At 39.5% G+C, this 15,303-nt stretch overlaps 1 protein-coding gene across 6 annotated transcripts in view; it reads right to left on the minus strand.

The window, feature by feature from the left end:
* The window catches only part of smg7 (SMG7 nonsense mediated mRNA decay factor), a 113,759-nt gene that overhangs the window by 52,834 nt on the left and 45,622 nt on the right, over nucleotides 1-15,303 (minus strand). For all 6 annotated transcript variants that reach the window (XM_060930967.1, XM_060930976.1, XM_060930952.1 and 3 more), the window contains 2 exons: nucleotides 6,620-6,651; nucleotides 1,275-1,392 (listed from right to left, as the gene is read on the minus strand). In XM_060930967.1, the coding sequence (XP_060786950.1) occupies nucleotides 1,275-1,392; nucleotides 6,620-6,651 (150 nt within the window). The remainder of the gene's footprint in view (nucleotides 1-1,274; nucleotides 1,393-6,619; nucleotides 6,652-15,303) is intronic.

A 15,303-nucleotide genomic window follows, 5' to 3' on the forward strand; every position in this document is an offset into this window, starting at 1 on the left:
ATACGGCCGCTGTATTACCAAACTCTTAATTCAGGCTTAATAATTTGCACATATTTATTTCGTCATATTAATAAACTTTTTCTACATTTTTATAAATATTTATTTAGATTGTTTATAGCCAGCTGAACTCTGCAACTTCTCTCAGCGCTGGCTCAAGGTGCAGAAACACCAGTGCAGTTTATGGAAGGTGATGAGGCGAGACCTGGCGATGTGGTTTTTGTGGCGGCGGCGGAACTCGCACAATAATCTGATTAATGTGGGCAGCAGACTAATGAGACCGAAGGTGTCAAATTACTGGAAATTTCCAGAACAACCTTATAGTCTTGTAATACAGGATGGTTTAAGTTATAAATCAGTTATAGAAACTGTTTTATTTAATCAGGCTAACAGATAAACATCCAGGTCCCTACCAAATCCACCATTAGCTTGATCAATTCTATAAAAGTCTATTTAAATTCTGAAAACTGTACAAATATTGTTGTTTTCCACCAAAGAGGCGGGATTAGCCAATGCAGAATAGTGACGTTTGTCTCTTGTTGATGACGTGTAGGTCGCATGAATGCGACCCGTCCGGTCAGACTGCAGTCGCATGTGAAAATAACGGATATGCATCGGATTTAGGACCACATATCCAAGCGGCCTGGGTCGCATGTGAAAAAATCGGATCTGTGTCGTTTAGATTGTCAATAACAAATCGGATACAGGTCGCATATGGGCAAAAAAATCGGATATGGGTTGTTTCAGGGTGCAGTCTGAACGTAGTCAAGTTGTCTCACAGCAAGAAGTGACTACACTAGAGTACTACAGACTACGCGCAGTCCGCGGCCTTTAACTTGCGCGGCAAAATTACACAAAGCAACAAAGGCTGCCAATGCCAGCAAAGGAAAAATGGCTGACCTGCTTTTGAGTCTTTTTGACCAATCAGAATGCTGGATCAGCCAAGCTCTCGCAATGTCTCGTGAGACTGTGGTGAGAGGATCTCAAATGGCTCTGATTTCAAGTTTCAGCGCAGCATTTTACATCTTTTCCAGTGCTAAATTTTTGTCTTTGTGGTAGGATTTATGCATCTTCAGTCACAAAATAAGCAGATACTTGGTGTAAATTTATATCGGTACAGTACTGGTACTTCATGATCCGGTATTTTGGACCTGTACCGAATCAATTTTCAGGGTACAGTACTGGTACGCAGCCCTAGTGACAACTGATACAAGTAAAGGATGCATTTAAAAAAAAAAAGACTGTAAATTAACAGTAAGTGATTGGCTTCCCCGTACAGGTCTTGTTCGACTTTCTTGTCCAGAGCATACTCCAGGTCCGTCACCAGCATTTTCTGGTACAGGTCCTGAAGAGCCTGCCGTGATGTCCAGACCTCAGCAGCGCCAAGCTTCGAATCTGAAACACACAAAACGCTAGGTTACGTGCGAATACACTTGGACCACAAAAACACTTCAGAGTGGGATAGCTTGTTTGGTAATTGTTAAATCCACACATACGGTACCAGTCAAAAGCCTGGACACGCCTAATTCAATGGTTTTTCTTTATTTTTATTAATTAAGGCACTTCATATCTTAAAGAAATGATGAACTCTACTTAGTCGAGTGGTTCTTAACATAATATGGATTACTACAGTTGTGGAATCAGGGGCAAAGACAGGTTTTTAATTTGGGCACCATGGGGAGTGTAGCGAGCCTAATTTTTTTTTTTACTATTTTCACGCATAGCGTGCTGAAAATTTTTGACGCATCATTTGTAGTAATTTTTTTAACCAATTATAAATATATTGAGCAATAAAAATAATAGAAATTACATAATCATGTGCAAGTATAAAGTAGTGCTGTATCTAAAAAGTCAAAAGTTTTCTCCAACATTCTGAATAAATAAAAAAGATAAAAATATTTTGTAAGCCTAATTATGATCACAGCATCTATTTGGGAGCACATCTATAGCCTAGGTCACAACCGGACTTACGATTTTTTTGGCCGTGCGATTTTTGGCGTTTCCCAAATTGCTGCGGTTTTTTTGTTCATGGAGAAAGACGCACGTTGGCCGCAAGTTTGTCTTACAACCTGAAAAAAACATAAGCGCCCGTAGAGTTTGTTTGACATGACAAAGAACCTCGGTGGCCGGTCTGCAGCCAGTCTACGGCTTGAAAATCAGCACGTCACATGTGTGCCCTCCGTGCGTTTTTTGCACGTAGACAGGCCGTAGGAGCACGTACAGCCGGTTGTGACCAAGGCTTATTTCAATTCAACTTCCAATATAATTTAGTATAAATTAATTTGGGCATAAATAAGATAAAGATAATTTTCACTTAAGTTTAAAAATAAGCTGGTACAAAGCAGATTACATAAAAGTCTCACATAAAATACATAATAAAAATCCAGAGCGTACCTGGCAACTGTAAGGCAGCTGTTGCAGACGACAAGTCAATGACCTCGACCTTGTCAACAATATCGTCTGATGTCTTCTGACTGTTCTGTCGTGTGATAAACCTCCCCATTCCCCTGCCTGTAGACTTAATAATGCCATCGATTGTGCGTTTTCCATGAATATATGAACTGCTGTTCTTATAGAGATCTTGCAGTCACGTGACCGGAAAGTACACAACCGCCATCTTGTCGGTCAAAAACACCGCTGAATACTGCTGCACTCGTGTACAGAATGGATCAATTTCAACCGACGGACTACACGGCTCATTTTTCTAATGAACAGATAACTAGATAGATGTCTAAAATAAACGATCTACAGATTTGTGACCCTTATGGCTTACCGGACGGAGTTTTCACGACCGGATTTTGAACTGCCAGCGGAATACCCGGACGTGTATAATTACCTCATTAACTTTCCCTCGCTGTTCAGTGGTGAAGCACTGCGTGCCTATAAATCTCTGGACAGTTATCTTTACAGAAATTCAGGATTTGTCAGCGACTCAGATGTGGCATCTTGTAAACAAGAATCCTCATTGGATGGGTAAGTCACTTAAGTATTGAGTATAGCACTGACCAGCCGATTATAGAATAGAATAAGGTAATTCCAGCTGTAATTCCAAATCGTCCGTCTTGTTTACATGGATCTGGCGTTGGAGAGGTAGAGGCTTAGCAGTGGAGGTTTGAGTGGCTGTTTTCTGAGCTTAGTGAACAGGCCGGCTCTGCCTGCAGCCTCGCTTTTGCTTGCACTCCCAGCGCCGCCTCCTTCGCTTTGCTTCCGATAACAATCCACGGAGACCCCACTGGTCTCGCTATCTCGTCCGGAATGTTTGTTTTTTTTTCTCGTCCGGAATGTTGTGCATGCGATGGAAATCGCTACAAACCGTCATTTTCTGCTGGAAACCAATGTCCAGTAAGTCCATACGGTTGTAGTGGATATTGAAGAAAGGTACAGACGAACAACACGCAAAAATACACACAAAAAACGTGCACAGGTAGCGAGAGCTTGTAGCCGCAGCCGTTGTAGTAGAATTGTATATAGTAGGGTTTTCCAGAAGAAAAGGTAGAAGTAAAAGCAGAAGTAGAACCAGAAGTAGAAGGCGGAATATGGCGTTTGACTGACAAGATGGCGTCTGTCACAATCTGGATTGGCTGTGACGTCACATGCAAGTGCTCCATTATGTGATTTACCAGTTGTCTTAGGTCTACCATGACCCGGCATGACGACCACTTGTCAATCTATACTATCAGCAGTATCACAAACCGACAGCCACGTGTTATCATGAATCGTTGAGAATTTCACAACATAAACAAAGGAAGTAGATTTTACGACATTCAGACGTCAGAGACTCAGACACGGTTTACGGTAATCGCTAGACGCATTTCATGTTCACTTCATGTTATGAAGCGACTGAACAACAAATTGAAATATATATATGCCAAAAAATTACATTTAACAATAATTTAAAGATATTTTGGGTTCTCCACCCTTATGAAACAGGATATTTTCTTCTAATTTGGGCGATTTTCGCAGGTTCTATTTTGGGCCTTTTGACAAGCCCGTAATTTGGGCGCCGTTATACAGTATGTAATTGGGGCTGTATTTGCCCGTGGGAATAGAGGCTTTGCACTGTCACGTGACCCCATAGCAATGGTAACTACACGGTCATGACAGGAAGCACGTTTGTAGTAGCCTGGGCCCGCCCATCCTAAGCGTGACGCAACACGAGGGCCTGTTGCAAGCTTAGTCTGGCCAGGCAAGCTATCTACAGCTCTTCCAAGCTCCCGAAAAATCGGGAGCCAATCAACTTTGAGCATCTCCAATGGCCCTTATTCTACGCTTATTCTAGTATAAGAAAACAGATTTCTCTGGTGAATGTTTAGTACTTTAAGTTTGATTCACTTGAATTTGAATAAGGAATTAGTATTGTCTAATTTGAATTATGAGGTATTAGAATTTAAATTATGTGTTGCTTGTGACAAAGTGTTATTTTCTTTTTCAATGTTGACAATGTTACAATTTCCCTCTCAGATAGCTTCAGAATGTCCCATTGTGGCCTCAGTTTTTCAAAGGCTTCGCATGGCGGATGGGGGAACCCCCCCGCTTGGTCGCTTCGCTCCCTCACCATGGTGAGCGCACTCGTACTAAATTTTTCTAGAAAAACTCCTGCATCAGCCCATGTCTCAAACCAATGGCCGTAAACAAGATTTGCTGAGACCTGTGCGAGACTTCGTAGGACAGAAATAAAACGTACAGCGGAAATCAAAGTGACCAACATCTGCCAACATTGTCAAAAGACGCGTGCGCCCTCCTTTGAATGCTGATGTAATCAAGCCGGAAGTTTTCTCGTGTCCGAAATCGCTCCCTACTCACTATATAGGGCACTATATAGTGGGGATGCCATTTTGTAGAACTGTCTGAAGCCTTCATTTCAGACGGTGGGAAATGCGCTCAGTAAATATATATATCACAAAAATGCATGAATGTATTTATTTTGAAAACCCACCAGCCGCCTGATCTGGCACGTTTTAATTGTGCAACAGTAATGATGTAAATACCAGCACGACGGACTCGTCCTTATCCTGTCGTCTTTCCAACTCTTCTCTACTCCACGTTGGTTCGAAGTCGTATAGAATAATCTCAATCACTGATGAAGCTGGCAAATCTCGAAATTAATCTAAATTGGAATGATATGGCGATCTGGCCGCTGTGTAAACAGTTTTCAAAATGGCGGCCCTGACATTTCACGTTTGAAGTCTCGTGAAGATCGCGCGGATAAGGGACGCCTGCCGTGGACCAAACGAACTACATTCAGTATGGATAAAAACCGAAAAGGCTGATAAGTGTAATATATGCCAATACGAGTCACGATATAAAAGGTTAATAAAACCGAAAACATAACTGAATAACATGCTAATTAAGAAATAGAAAGTTGAAAGATGACCAGCTCCCTTTTAAAAAAGGGTCAGTCCATGAAATGGGGTTACCAAAATGTGACATAGAGGGAGTCACTTAAAACAATTTACAACTGAAAACAACTTTTATTTCCATGAAGCATTGACCATATAAGAAAATATAACATAGTTAAGATAACTCCTGCTCTATAATGTATGATAAAATCCATAAATATTTACCCGGTTGCTAATGTAACAAGGACACGAACAAGCTTTTAAAAATAAAGGAAAAATATTGATAAAATCAATTTTTTGCTTTTATTTGCTTACTTTAAACATTAACACTGAATAAGAATTCATTAGAAATATTAGTTCAACATCATAAACACTGAAAATATGAAATACCAGTATTTCACAAACTTCATAAAATCTCTAAGATTTGAACAATAACAACAGTCATTAACAGGAAACAGTTTCATCCTATATGGGGTAAATGAGATTATTGAATTCATTACTTTACTTAGTCACACTTGTATCTGCACTTCTCTAGAGCACGTGTTGTGGTGTGTGAGATCCCGCGAGAAGTTCTCTCGCGTCAGTTCAGCTGACCTAGATTGAGTAAATAGGTCTCGCAGGTTGTGAACGAACCAGGAAGTGAGTGGACGCTAAGTTAGGATGTGAGAAAAAACATCGATAATTTCTTTTATTGCCGTTTGTTTAAATTTCTTTCTACCTACATCGTTTTATAGTATATTCTTCTTTACATTAAAAACATCAATCATGATTTCAACTCGTTTTATCATTTTTTATAAGCCTGGTTTCTAACGTAACACGGTAGGACATCACAATGTTACATTCACAACCTATTTTTAGTGGATGAATTCGAAGCTAAATAGTTTATAGAACCTTCTTAACTTTGTGTGAGAGTGTAAAACTAAATTGCAAGTACCATGAAACTAATTTTATTGAAATTCTCAGAAAGTAATGAAGGTTTATTTAAGCTCAAAGTCAGCAAATATTCCATGTCATCCGTGTCCAGTCACAGGGGAAGAAAATGTTTCACATTTCTTTATTTCAAAAGGAAACTTCATTTTTTTATTTTATTTCTTCAAACAATATTTATGGATAATCTGCTAAATATTTCTTTAAATCATGGAAATTAGAGATGAAATGATTATGTAAACCCGGACCAATGAAAAGTAACATCATTTCATGGACTGACCCAAAAACCTATGAATGAGAAGGAGTGTCCAAACTTTTGACTGGTACTGTATGTAGTAAAATATTGACAATCATACCTGTCATGTCAGCCTTCAGGGCCTCTGCCTGCCTGCTCAAACACAAACACACACAGTGAAATTATTATATACACCTCACATATAAATATGCAGTACATCAAGTCATCTAATAAAACATGCTGCGTCAAAAAAAACATATCAAGGCTTGTAATTTGAACAAGGCGAGGTATGTTTAACACAAACTTGAGAGTTTGATATAAAAGTTCAGTCCTTCCTTCTTGTTACATAGAACCCATATTCATTTTTGGAGTGATTTCTACATGTTCCTCCCAGGGCTCGAAATTAACTTTTTCTTTGTGTCCCCCAGTGGTCCCGAATTCTGTGTTGTATTGTCCCGAATGGAAGCAATAGTGTCCCCATTTTTTTCCTCTCTGAAATAACCAGTGGTTAATATTATCATATGAAGTTACTATTATATTTGTAACTATGCGATTTTGAACCCTTTATATCATTTTTACAATAAGTCACAAGACACAAGTGACACATGTCCTATACATCATCTACTTCAAAATTACAGTTATTGCATTTTCAGTTTATTAAACTTTGGCGATCTCACTGTATGAATAGATACCCGTTTATTTAAAGGGGCCAACTAGCTCATTCAGAAAATGTTTCAACTCCCTACATCTGCAGTACACTTTAGTTGAAAATAAGACCCCTTTTATGTTCATTTCATCTACTTATACCTTGAATATCTGTTGGCACTTATAAGGCCAACTTGTAATTTTCACCATTACCGTTATCCATTTTTATGAACTTTCCGTTATCCATTTTTATGGACTTTCCGTTATCCATTTTATGAACTTTCGCTGCCGGGTGCAAATGTTAGCAACATCAGCATAGTGGCAGGTCCGAGCCTAGTTGTGCTGCTGACTGACTAAACTTTCTGAACTAGAAAGACACCAAGAAAACTCACTTATTCTGTTGAACGGTATCTTCCGTCAATATCATCCACATCATTCCTGTTGTATTTTATAACGTGTCTAACAGTGTTCATTAAGTTCATTCAGTTGCTAGCGTTGCCTGCAGACCAGGCGATGACACTTTGGATCCTGAAGGTCCCGGAGACGTTATGTCTGGGCTTTCAGTTTCTTCCCCGCGGTCGGTCCGCTTCAACCACTTCAGCATTTTTGTTCTGGCAAGAGTCGGCGCAGCGTGTGCGCTAGCAATTCCATTCCAAGTCCATATAACGCGGACTCCGGCCGAAGATTCTAGAACAGAATGCGCTGCTCTGTAGCCTACGGATGCAGGTGCATCGAAAGTGTAGCTACTATGTATTTTTCACTGTTAACGTTTTAAAATTAAAATTGACAAATTAGGTGAATGTCTACGTATGTGTTACGGCTTTGTAAATAATATTAACGTAGAACTTTTTTCTAGATCTATTTTTTTCCATTGTCCCAGATATGATAATTTTGTGTCCCGATGACATTTTTTATGGTCCCCGGGACACCGTTAGTTTCGAGCGCTGGTTCCTCCTTAAATATGATGGAAGGTGGTGGCACAGAAATCACGTCCATGTGCTAGGAGTTCAACCAATCAAAAGAACAATAATACATGACACAAGTGCAAGGACAATTTTATAACTAATTTAGCACTCAAAATGTACAGTGTCTTGCAAAAGTATTCATCCCCCTTGGAGTTTGTCCTGTTTTGTCGCATTACAAGCTGGAATTAAAATGGGTTTCTGGGGGTTAGCACCATTTGATTTACACAACATGCCTACTACCTTAAAGATGAAAATTGTTGTTTTACTGTGACTAAGATGAAAAAACAGAAATTTGGTGTGCATAAGTATTCACCCCCTTTCGTATGAAACCCCTAAATAAGAGCTGCTCCAACCAATTCACTTAAGTCACAATTAGTGAATTAAGATCCACTTGTGTGCAAAGTGTCACATGATCTGTCACATGATGTGTGTATAAAATCAACCTGTTCTGGAAGGACCCTGACTCTGCAACACCACTAAGCAAGCAACATGAAAACCAAGGAGCCTCCAAACAGGTCAGAGACAAAGTTGTGGAGAAGTATAGATCAGGGTTGGGTTATAAAAATATCCCAAACTTTGAACATCCCAGGGAGCACCATTAAATCCATTAGAGCAAAATGGAAAGAATACGGCACCACTACAAACCTGACAAGAGAAGGCCACCCACCAAAACTCACAGACCGGGCAAGGAGGGCATTAATCAGAAAAGCTGGTTGGCACTAAAATACAGGGCAATTCTGGAGAAAAACCTGTTTGATTTGGCCAGAGGTTTGACACTGGGATGAAGGTTCACATTCCAGCAGGACAATGACCCTAAACATACTGTTAAAGCTACACTGGAGTGGTTTAAAGGGAAGCATTTAAATGTCTTGGAATGGCCTAATCAAAGCCTAGACATCAAGCCAATTGAGAATCTGTGGCATAACTTGAAGATTGCTGTACACCAACGCAGCCCATCTAACTTGGTGTTGGAGCAGTTTTGCCTTGAGGAATGGGCAAAAAATCCCGGTGGCTAGATGTGCCAAGCTGAGAGACATACCCTTGCAGCTGTAATTGCAGCAAAAGGTAACTCTACAAAGTATTGACTTTTTTTGGGGGGTGGGGGGGTGGTGTGAGAATAACTTCTGTTTTTTTCATCTTAGGCAAAAAAAAAAAAAAAAAAAAAAAAAAAAAGTGTTTCCGGTAACCCAACCGATCGAGAATTTCCGCGTCGAAATTGCCGACAGTAAAGTTATTACAAATTTCCCTCTATTTTAGTGTAAGCGGCGTTAGTTTGTCATAATTTTTTGTTTCAACGCATTCAAGTTGTGAAAGAAACGATAAAAAGTAAAATGTTTCGCCACTTCTATCAGCCCTCCTGCATAAACATGGAAGCGCACTTGTGTACTGAAGGAGGAAGGGAAAACTGAGCCGAGCCGCCATTTTGAATCCTCATTCAAGGCTGTAATGCAAATTGCTTCCTCTTCAGTATACAAGTGCACTTCCATGGCAGGGAAAAACACTACATTTTGCCACCTATGTAGTCCCCTATTTATACAAATAGGAGTCATTCAGGATTCAGCCATGTTTTTGCTCGGTGTTTTTGCTCGACCCAAGTTCTACAGTAGGCTAGGCGAGGCTGTCTGCTTTTAATGGAAGTAGCCGAGCCTAGGATGTTATTTTCACGTTATTTCTTGATAAGGTGTTTTCACGTTATTACATGAAAATATCATGAAATAACGTGATAATTTCGTATCATGAAATTACGTGATGTTACGTTATTACATGATAAATATATTGTAAAAACGTGATAACCTTGTTAACAATATCTTTTCACGTAATTACTTGATTCTAAGCCAATTTTTTTTTGAGTGTGGCAGCAATACGCTTCCGTAGATCATAACTCGAACTCTCGCGATATTTTTTTTTTATTCGCTTAAAGATTTAAAACACTTATTTTATTATGATGTGTGGTATAAAGGATTCTGTGCCAAAATACTATTTTGTAAGATGTTTACTTGTGTTCATTTTTTTGAACAAAATTAAAAAAAAAAAAAAATTCCTAACTACCAACCTTATTTTAGTATTTCATGTTACCTGAAACACACTTTTTTTTTTTTTTGGCCTTATTGTTTGTGTCACCATTAGGCCACAGTTAGAGAAGCAAGGCACCTAACCCCCAACTGCTCCCCAGGCTGCTCCGGGCATGTTGCTACGCTGGATAAGAGCGTCTGCTAAATGCCTATTATGTAATGTCAAAGAGGAAAAAAGAAAAAAAAAATTGCACCTTTAAAGTAGTAGGCATGTTGTGTAAGTCAAATAGTGCTAACCCCCCAAAAACTCATTTTAATTCCAGCTTGCAAGACGACAAAACAGGACAAACACCAAGGGGGATGAATACTTTTGCAAGACACTAAAAGACAGAAACAACTAGCAAAGTACCAACAACTTAAAAAAAAAAAAAACTGAACAAGTACATGAAAATACATCAAGCACTGTGGTAATTCTTCTCTACCAGCGTAGAAACATTTGAAAATCTCTACTGGTTAAGAAACTACAAGCAGATCAACGTGGTGTCTCAGAACACGTCAAATCTACTCGCAAGTCCTTTGTGGGGTTATGATGATCTCAGACAGACAATCTTGAAACACTGTAATTCGTGATCCAACCCACTGTGAACATGTTATTAAGGCTTTTTTCTCATATGCAGTCCGTTTAAGTCAAACCCTGGTAAGATTTCCCAGTCAGCCGGTCTCGGGTGCAAAACAAGCGCAACCCTGAGGTCGTTCCATTCCGGTTCCAAGCGCCAATGAAAAAGCGATTATGACCCTGAATCAACACAAAGGCAGGACGCGAACAAAAAACAAGCTGTGCATTTGAAGTACAAAAAAACTGAGCCAAAAGGACAGAGCTACAGTGCTGTGGGTTCCAGAAATTTGGATTGATGAACAAAACATTAAAAAGAAATGCTGAATTCGACGTACAAAATTCAAGCACTCATTTAATGCTGGCTTTGTGATTTGATATTCGGTGAAGTTGGTAAAGAATAGGAAATTAAATGTTGCATTGATGTGTTTTTTTTTTTTAAAAACCCTATGGGAAAATCAAATTGGGAACCCAATATTGTGAATCGTTTCATGCCTACTTTAATGTATTAACACCAAAGTTTTATGACAAATGTATTCAACCTTAGGCAACTTCTTTTGCTCTTTGTTTCATGTGTAAAACCAAACAGCAGATCATCAGTTTCTGTCAGACTTCGTTAATGGACTAAAAGCTGTAAAAGTGATCCGACAAGAGAAATCATGCATGAACGCAAGGACGCAAATTGTGAAAGCTTGGCACCAGCAGGCCTCTGATGTTTTCCATCACTTGGCAAGAGAAACCTGCAATGCTTTGGTAGTGTGAGAATATCAGCACTATCAAAAGTGGAACAAGAGTCATCAGGAGAGGACATACACCCCCCCCTCCCCAGCCCCCACATGAAACCCCACTCCGAATTTTCCTACGCTGAATCGGTTGCCATGGAACTATGGAGGAAGAGAGAGAGAGAGAAGGGGAAAAAAAAAAATCTCAGAAATCCCAAAAGGCGCAACTCCTCCAGTCACTTAAAGTGCCATTCCACCATTGGATGTATTCTTTGGCATAAAATACAATATATTTTATGACATGACTAGACAGAGAAATCTTTTAGCTTCAAAATGATATATCAAACAATTTTTTGACGACAAGTATATTAATTTTGCAACCCAAGTCACCTACCCTTTTAATTTCCGCGCGGTAGTGAAACGTGATGTCATCGGCAGGTTCCCCTTCTTGTGTACCACGTGTCGGTCTATTTTTAGACCAGGAAACCCCCAAAGTGAGTCATTTCTCCTCGTATATGGGGGCCAAAAAAATTGCGAAAAATTTTGAGTTAATCTTTCAGTTAGCTAGATTTATTGGTATTATTTTCATCGCGTTCTATCCGCCATTGCTGATAATATGTGCCACGTCACGTGGTACACAAGAAGGGGAACCCGCCGATGACATCACGCACGGAAATTAAAAGGGTAGGTGACTTTGGTCGCAAAATTAATATACTTGTCGTTGTCAAAAAAATTATGTTTGATATATCGTTTTGAAGCTAAAAGATTTCTCTATCTCGTGATACCATTTATATATGTTGTCAAAATATATTGTATTTTATGCCAAAGAATACATCCAATGGTGGAATAGCACTTTAACATAACTGTCAGGTTTCATGAAAAAAAAAAAATTCCTAATAGTTTTTGAGTTATGCTCCAGAAACTAAAACATTAACAAAGGACAGACAGCTATATCTCCCCCCGCATTATATGCCAGGGGGATAAAAAGTCGTTTCATTCCCACTCAGCCTTCCATTACAGAAAAGTAATAGATGATGTATTCCTACCTGACTGTATTTAATGGAGCACAAATGCCTGAAAGACGCGTGAACACCACGAGACCAGATATGACGTATACTTCATCAGGTGGCAAATCCATTGTTGTGAAAAGCCCAAGCTGAAACATTAGCTAGTTAGCAACATGGTACCAGTTGAGCTGCAAAAAGCATCTGTTGAGAAAGTTCTCTTCGTTTCTGAAGATTTATTACGTTCAGAAAAAGACCATTTATACCTTTTTTTCGCCTACATCTACCAGTATATAAATCAGCAATGTCATGACCAGTCACAGTACAAACCTGACAGTTCCGATTCCCTCTGGAGCCGTGGTAAGCGATTACAGTAAATGTTCCTAGGTCACCGGCGTGCTGAAAATGTCCTAACAAAAGTGATGCGCATGTTAAGCCCGACAATGTTCAGTATCGCTTTAGGTGATTGGTCAACAGAACACGCATCGAACCAATCAGAGATCAGTACCCTAGAGGCATCATTTGGAGCAGTATTCAGTGAAGAATGGCTACAAGAAGCAGAAGCAGAAACAGAAGCGGAAGCAGATAAAGATTCCAAACGAACTTCTACTGTCTCCCATAACCTGGTACAGAAAGTATGAACCGGAACGGGACGGTGCATTACAATAATGTTATGTTTTCTAAATATTCAGGGGTTTTACATTTAACATCTTGTACTCACACACATCACTAGGGATGGCGAAAACTAAAAAAAAAAAAAAAAAAATCCTGACCGACCACCGAGCCTCATTAGCCGGTTAAACCTGGTTTAAAATTCTAGAATTGGAATTATTAGAATCTATTCTAAATCTAACCACGAGCATCCGTGCATTCAGTCCCAGTCGCTGCCCTCCACTCACATTACCTTTTCTACAACATGAAACATTTAGTCAAACGCGGCACTGATGTCGAGGGGTTTGTATTGGAGCTGAGGACAAATGGCTCCAGCTTAGAGACAGTTTCAGTTGGCCATGATGGCGTTGAAAATAAAGTCAAGTGCTAGAAGAAGTACATAACATTCAGTGATGGGAATAACGGCGTGAAAATAAAGGCTGTTATAACGCCGGGTAACCTAATTAATTAGCTACAATAGTTATAACGCCGTTACTGCATGGTACTGAAGTTGCTCTGAAGCATACTGCTACGGACTAGGCACTTTTCTTCGAAGTGAGCCACAGAGACCTCATACTGCAATTGTTTTCCAGCTACTGATATTACGGTTCCATGGCTGCTAATTGTGCACAGCCATTGGGAATGGGATAGCTGGAGCTGAGCTGATTAGCCGCTAAGCTAATAGAGCAACTGTCTGATGCTAAGTAACATCAGTGAGTAACCAGGTTTTAGTTCTTGTGTATTATTACGTTGACATTAATATTCACCAGACTAATCAACCATCAACTTCATTCATGCGCCGTGTTCTTGTTTCTTTGATAGTCAAGAATTTCCTTGACGTTATGTACCTGGGTTACATTTTACTACGATGTTAACCAACACTGAGACTTTTCTTTCGCCGAGTGGCAGCTGTCTTCAACTGGGGCGGGAGGGCGGGACATGACGGAATGGGTGTTTCTGATTTGTCAGCTGTCGTCCTTACACCGCATGGCATGCCCCAAGCATTTACAACACAGAATTCCAGGTTCTCCGCTCCAAAATTGGCAGCTTCAAAACGATTTTTTTTTTTAACCGACAACCAAAAAAAAAAATTAACCGGCTGACGTTGATTCGGTCAACCATCGGTCAAACGGTCATCGGTTAACATCCCTACATATCACTATCATTTATTCTTTGATTATCCAGTATTATTATATATCCCGTCACATTGTATTAATTGATCTAAAAGCCCGGAACTGCAATTACGGAATATACCTCTGCATGATGTCACAAAGAAATCCCGTGTAGGATTTCAAAAGAGATAAGAACTTGAAATGTATACAATGTCAGCTGAAGAAACCAAAAAGGTAGCGGTAGGAGAAGAGGCAAGAAATTGTAAAATAGACGAATAAACAGTTGTGTTATGTTTGACAATAAAACAATACATTTTTTCTTCTAACTTTATTTATCATACGTGACGGGTTCATCTATAAAGGCGGCAAGACTAATGTAAGTACCGATTAATAAAATGGTGGACGTGACTGAGGTCTCTGTGAAACTGGAACAAAAAAGGTAAGATTATACATTATGGAAATAAAAGGGTCACAAAAATGGTATTGCGGGATGGAACACTTGTTACACATGGGACGGAACAGCATATAAAAACCCGGAAGGCAAATATAAGAAAATACGTGACGGTACTGTTCCGTCCCAGGTTATGGGAGATGCGCTTTCATCCTTGACCCATGGTGGCTGTAATTCTGCATTAAAAGAACTTTGTGACTTCAAACCTTTGGAATAAGGGGACTGATTAAAGGGCATATTCTGAACCAATTTCATTTTTTTTTTTTTTAAATATGAAGGTCCTTTTACACACTCATCCAGAAGGGTACCGTATTTTCTGGACTATAGAGTGCACCTGTATATAAACCGCATCCGCTCTATTTTTTTTAAAAAATTAAAAAAAGATATACAAGCCGCAACGGGCTATAAGCCGCAGATATCTATGTTGATATTTACTGCATGTACAGAACGATTTTGTACTGTAAATGTACATGTATGTACCTGAACAGATTCTTTCCGAACAGTGCCTTTTAACACGGCAGCAACTTTGCTGATTAAAACGGAACAGAACCAAGAGAAAATAACCGGTATTTATTTACCTTCATTTCTCCTGTGTTTGAAACCACAAGTCACTTTAATCATCTTCGCTGG

This window comes from Neoarius graeffei, chromosome 1 (assembly GCF_027579695.1).
Source record: "Neoarius graeffei isolate fNeoGra1 chromosome 1, fNeoGra1.pri, whole genome shotgun sequence".
In the NCBI taxonomy this organism is placed as follows: domain Eukaryota; kingdom Metazoa; phylum Chordata; class Actinopteri; order Siluriformes; family Ariidae; genus Neoarius; species Neoarius graeffei.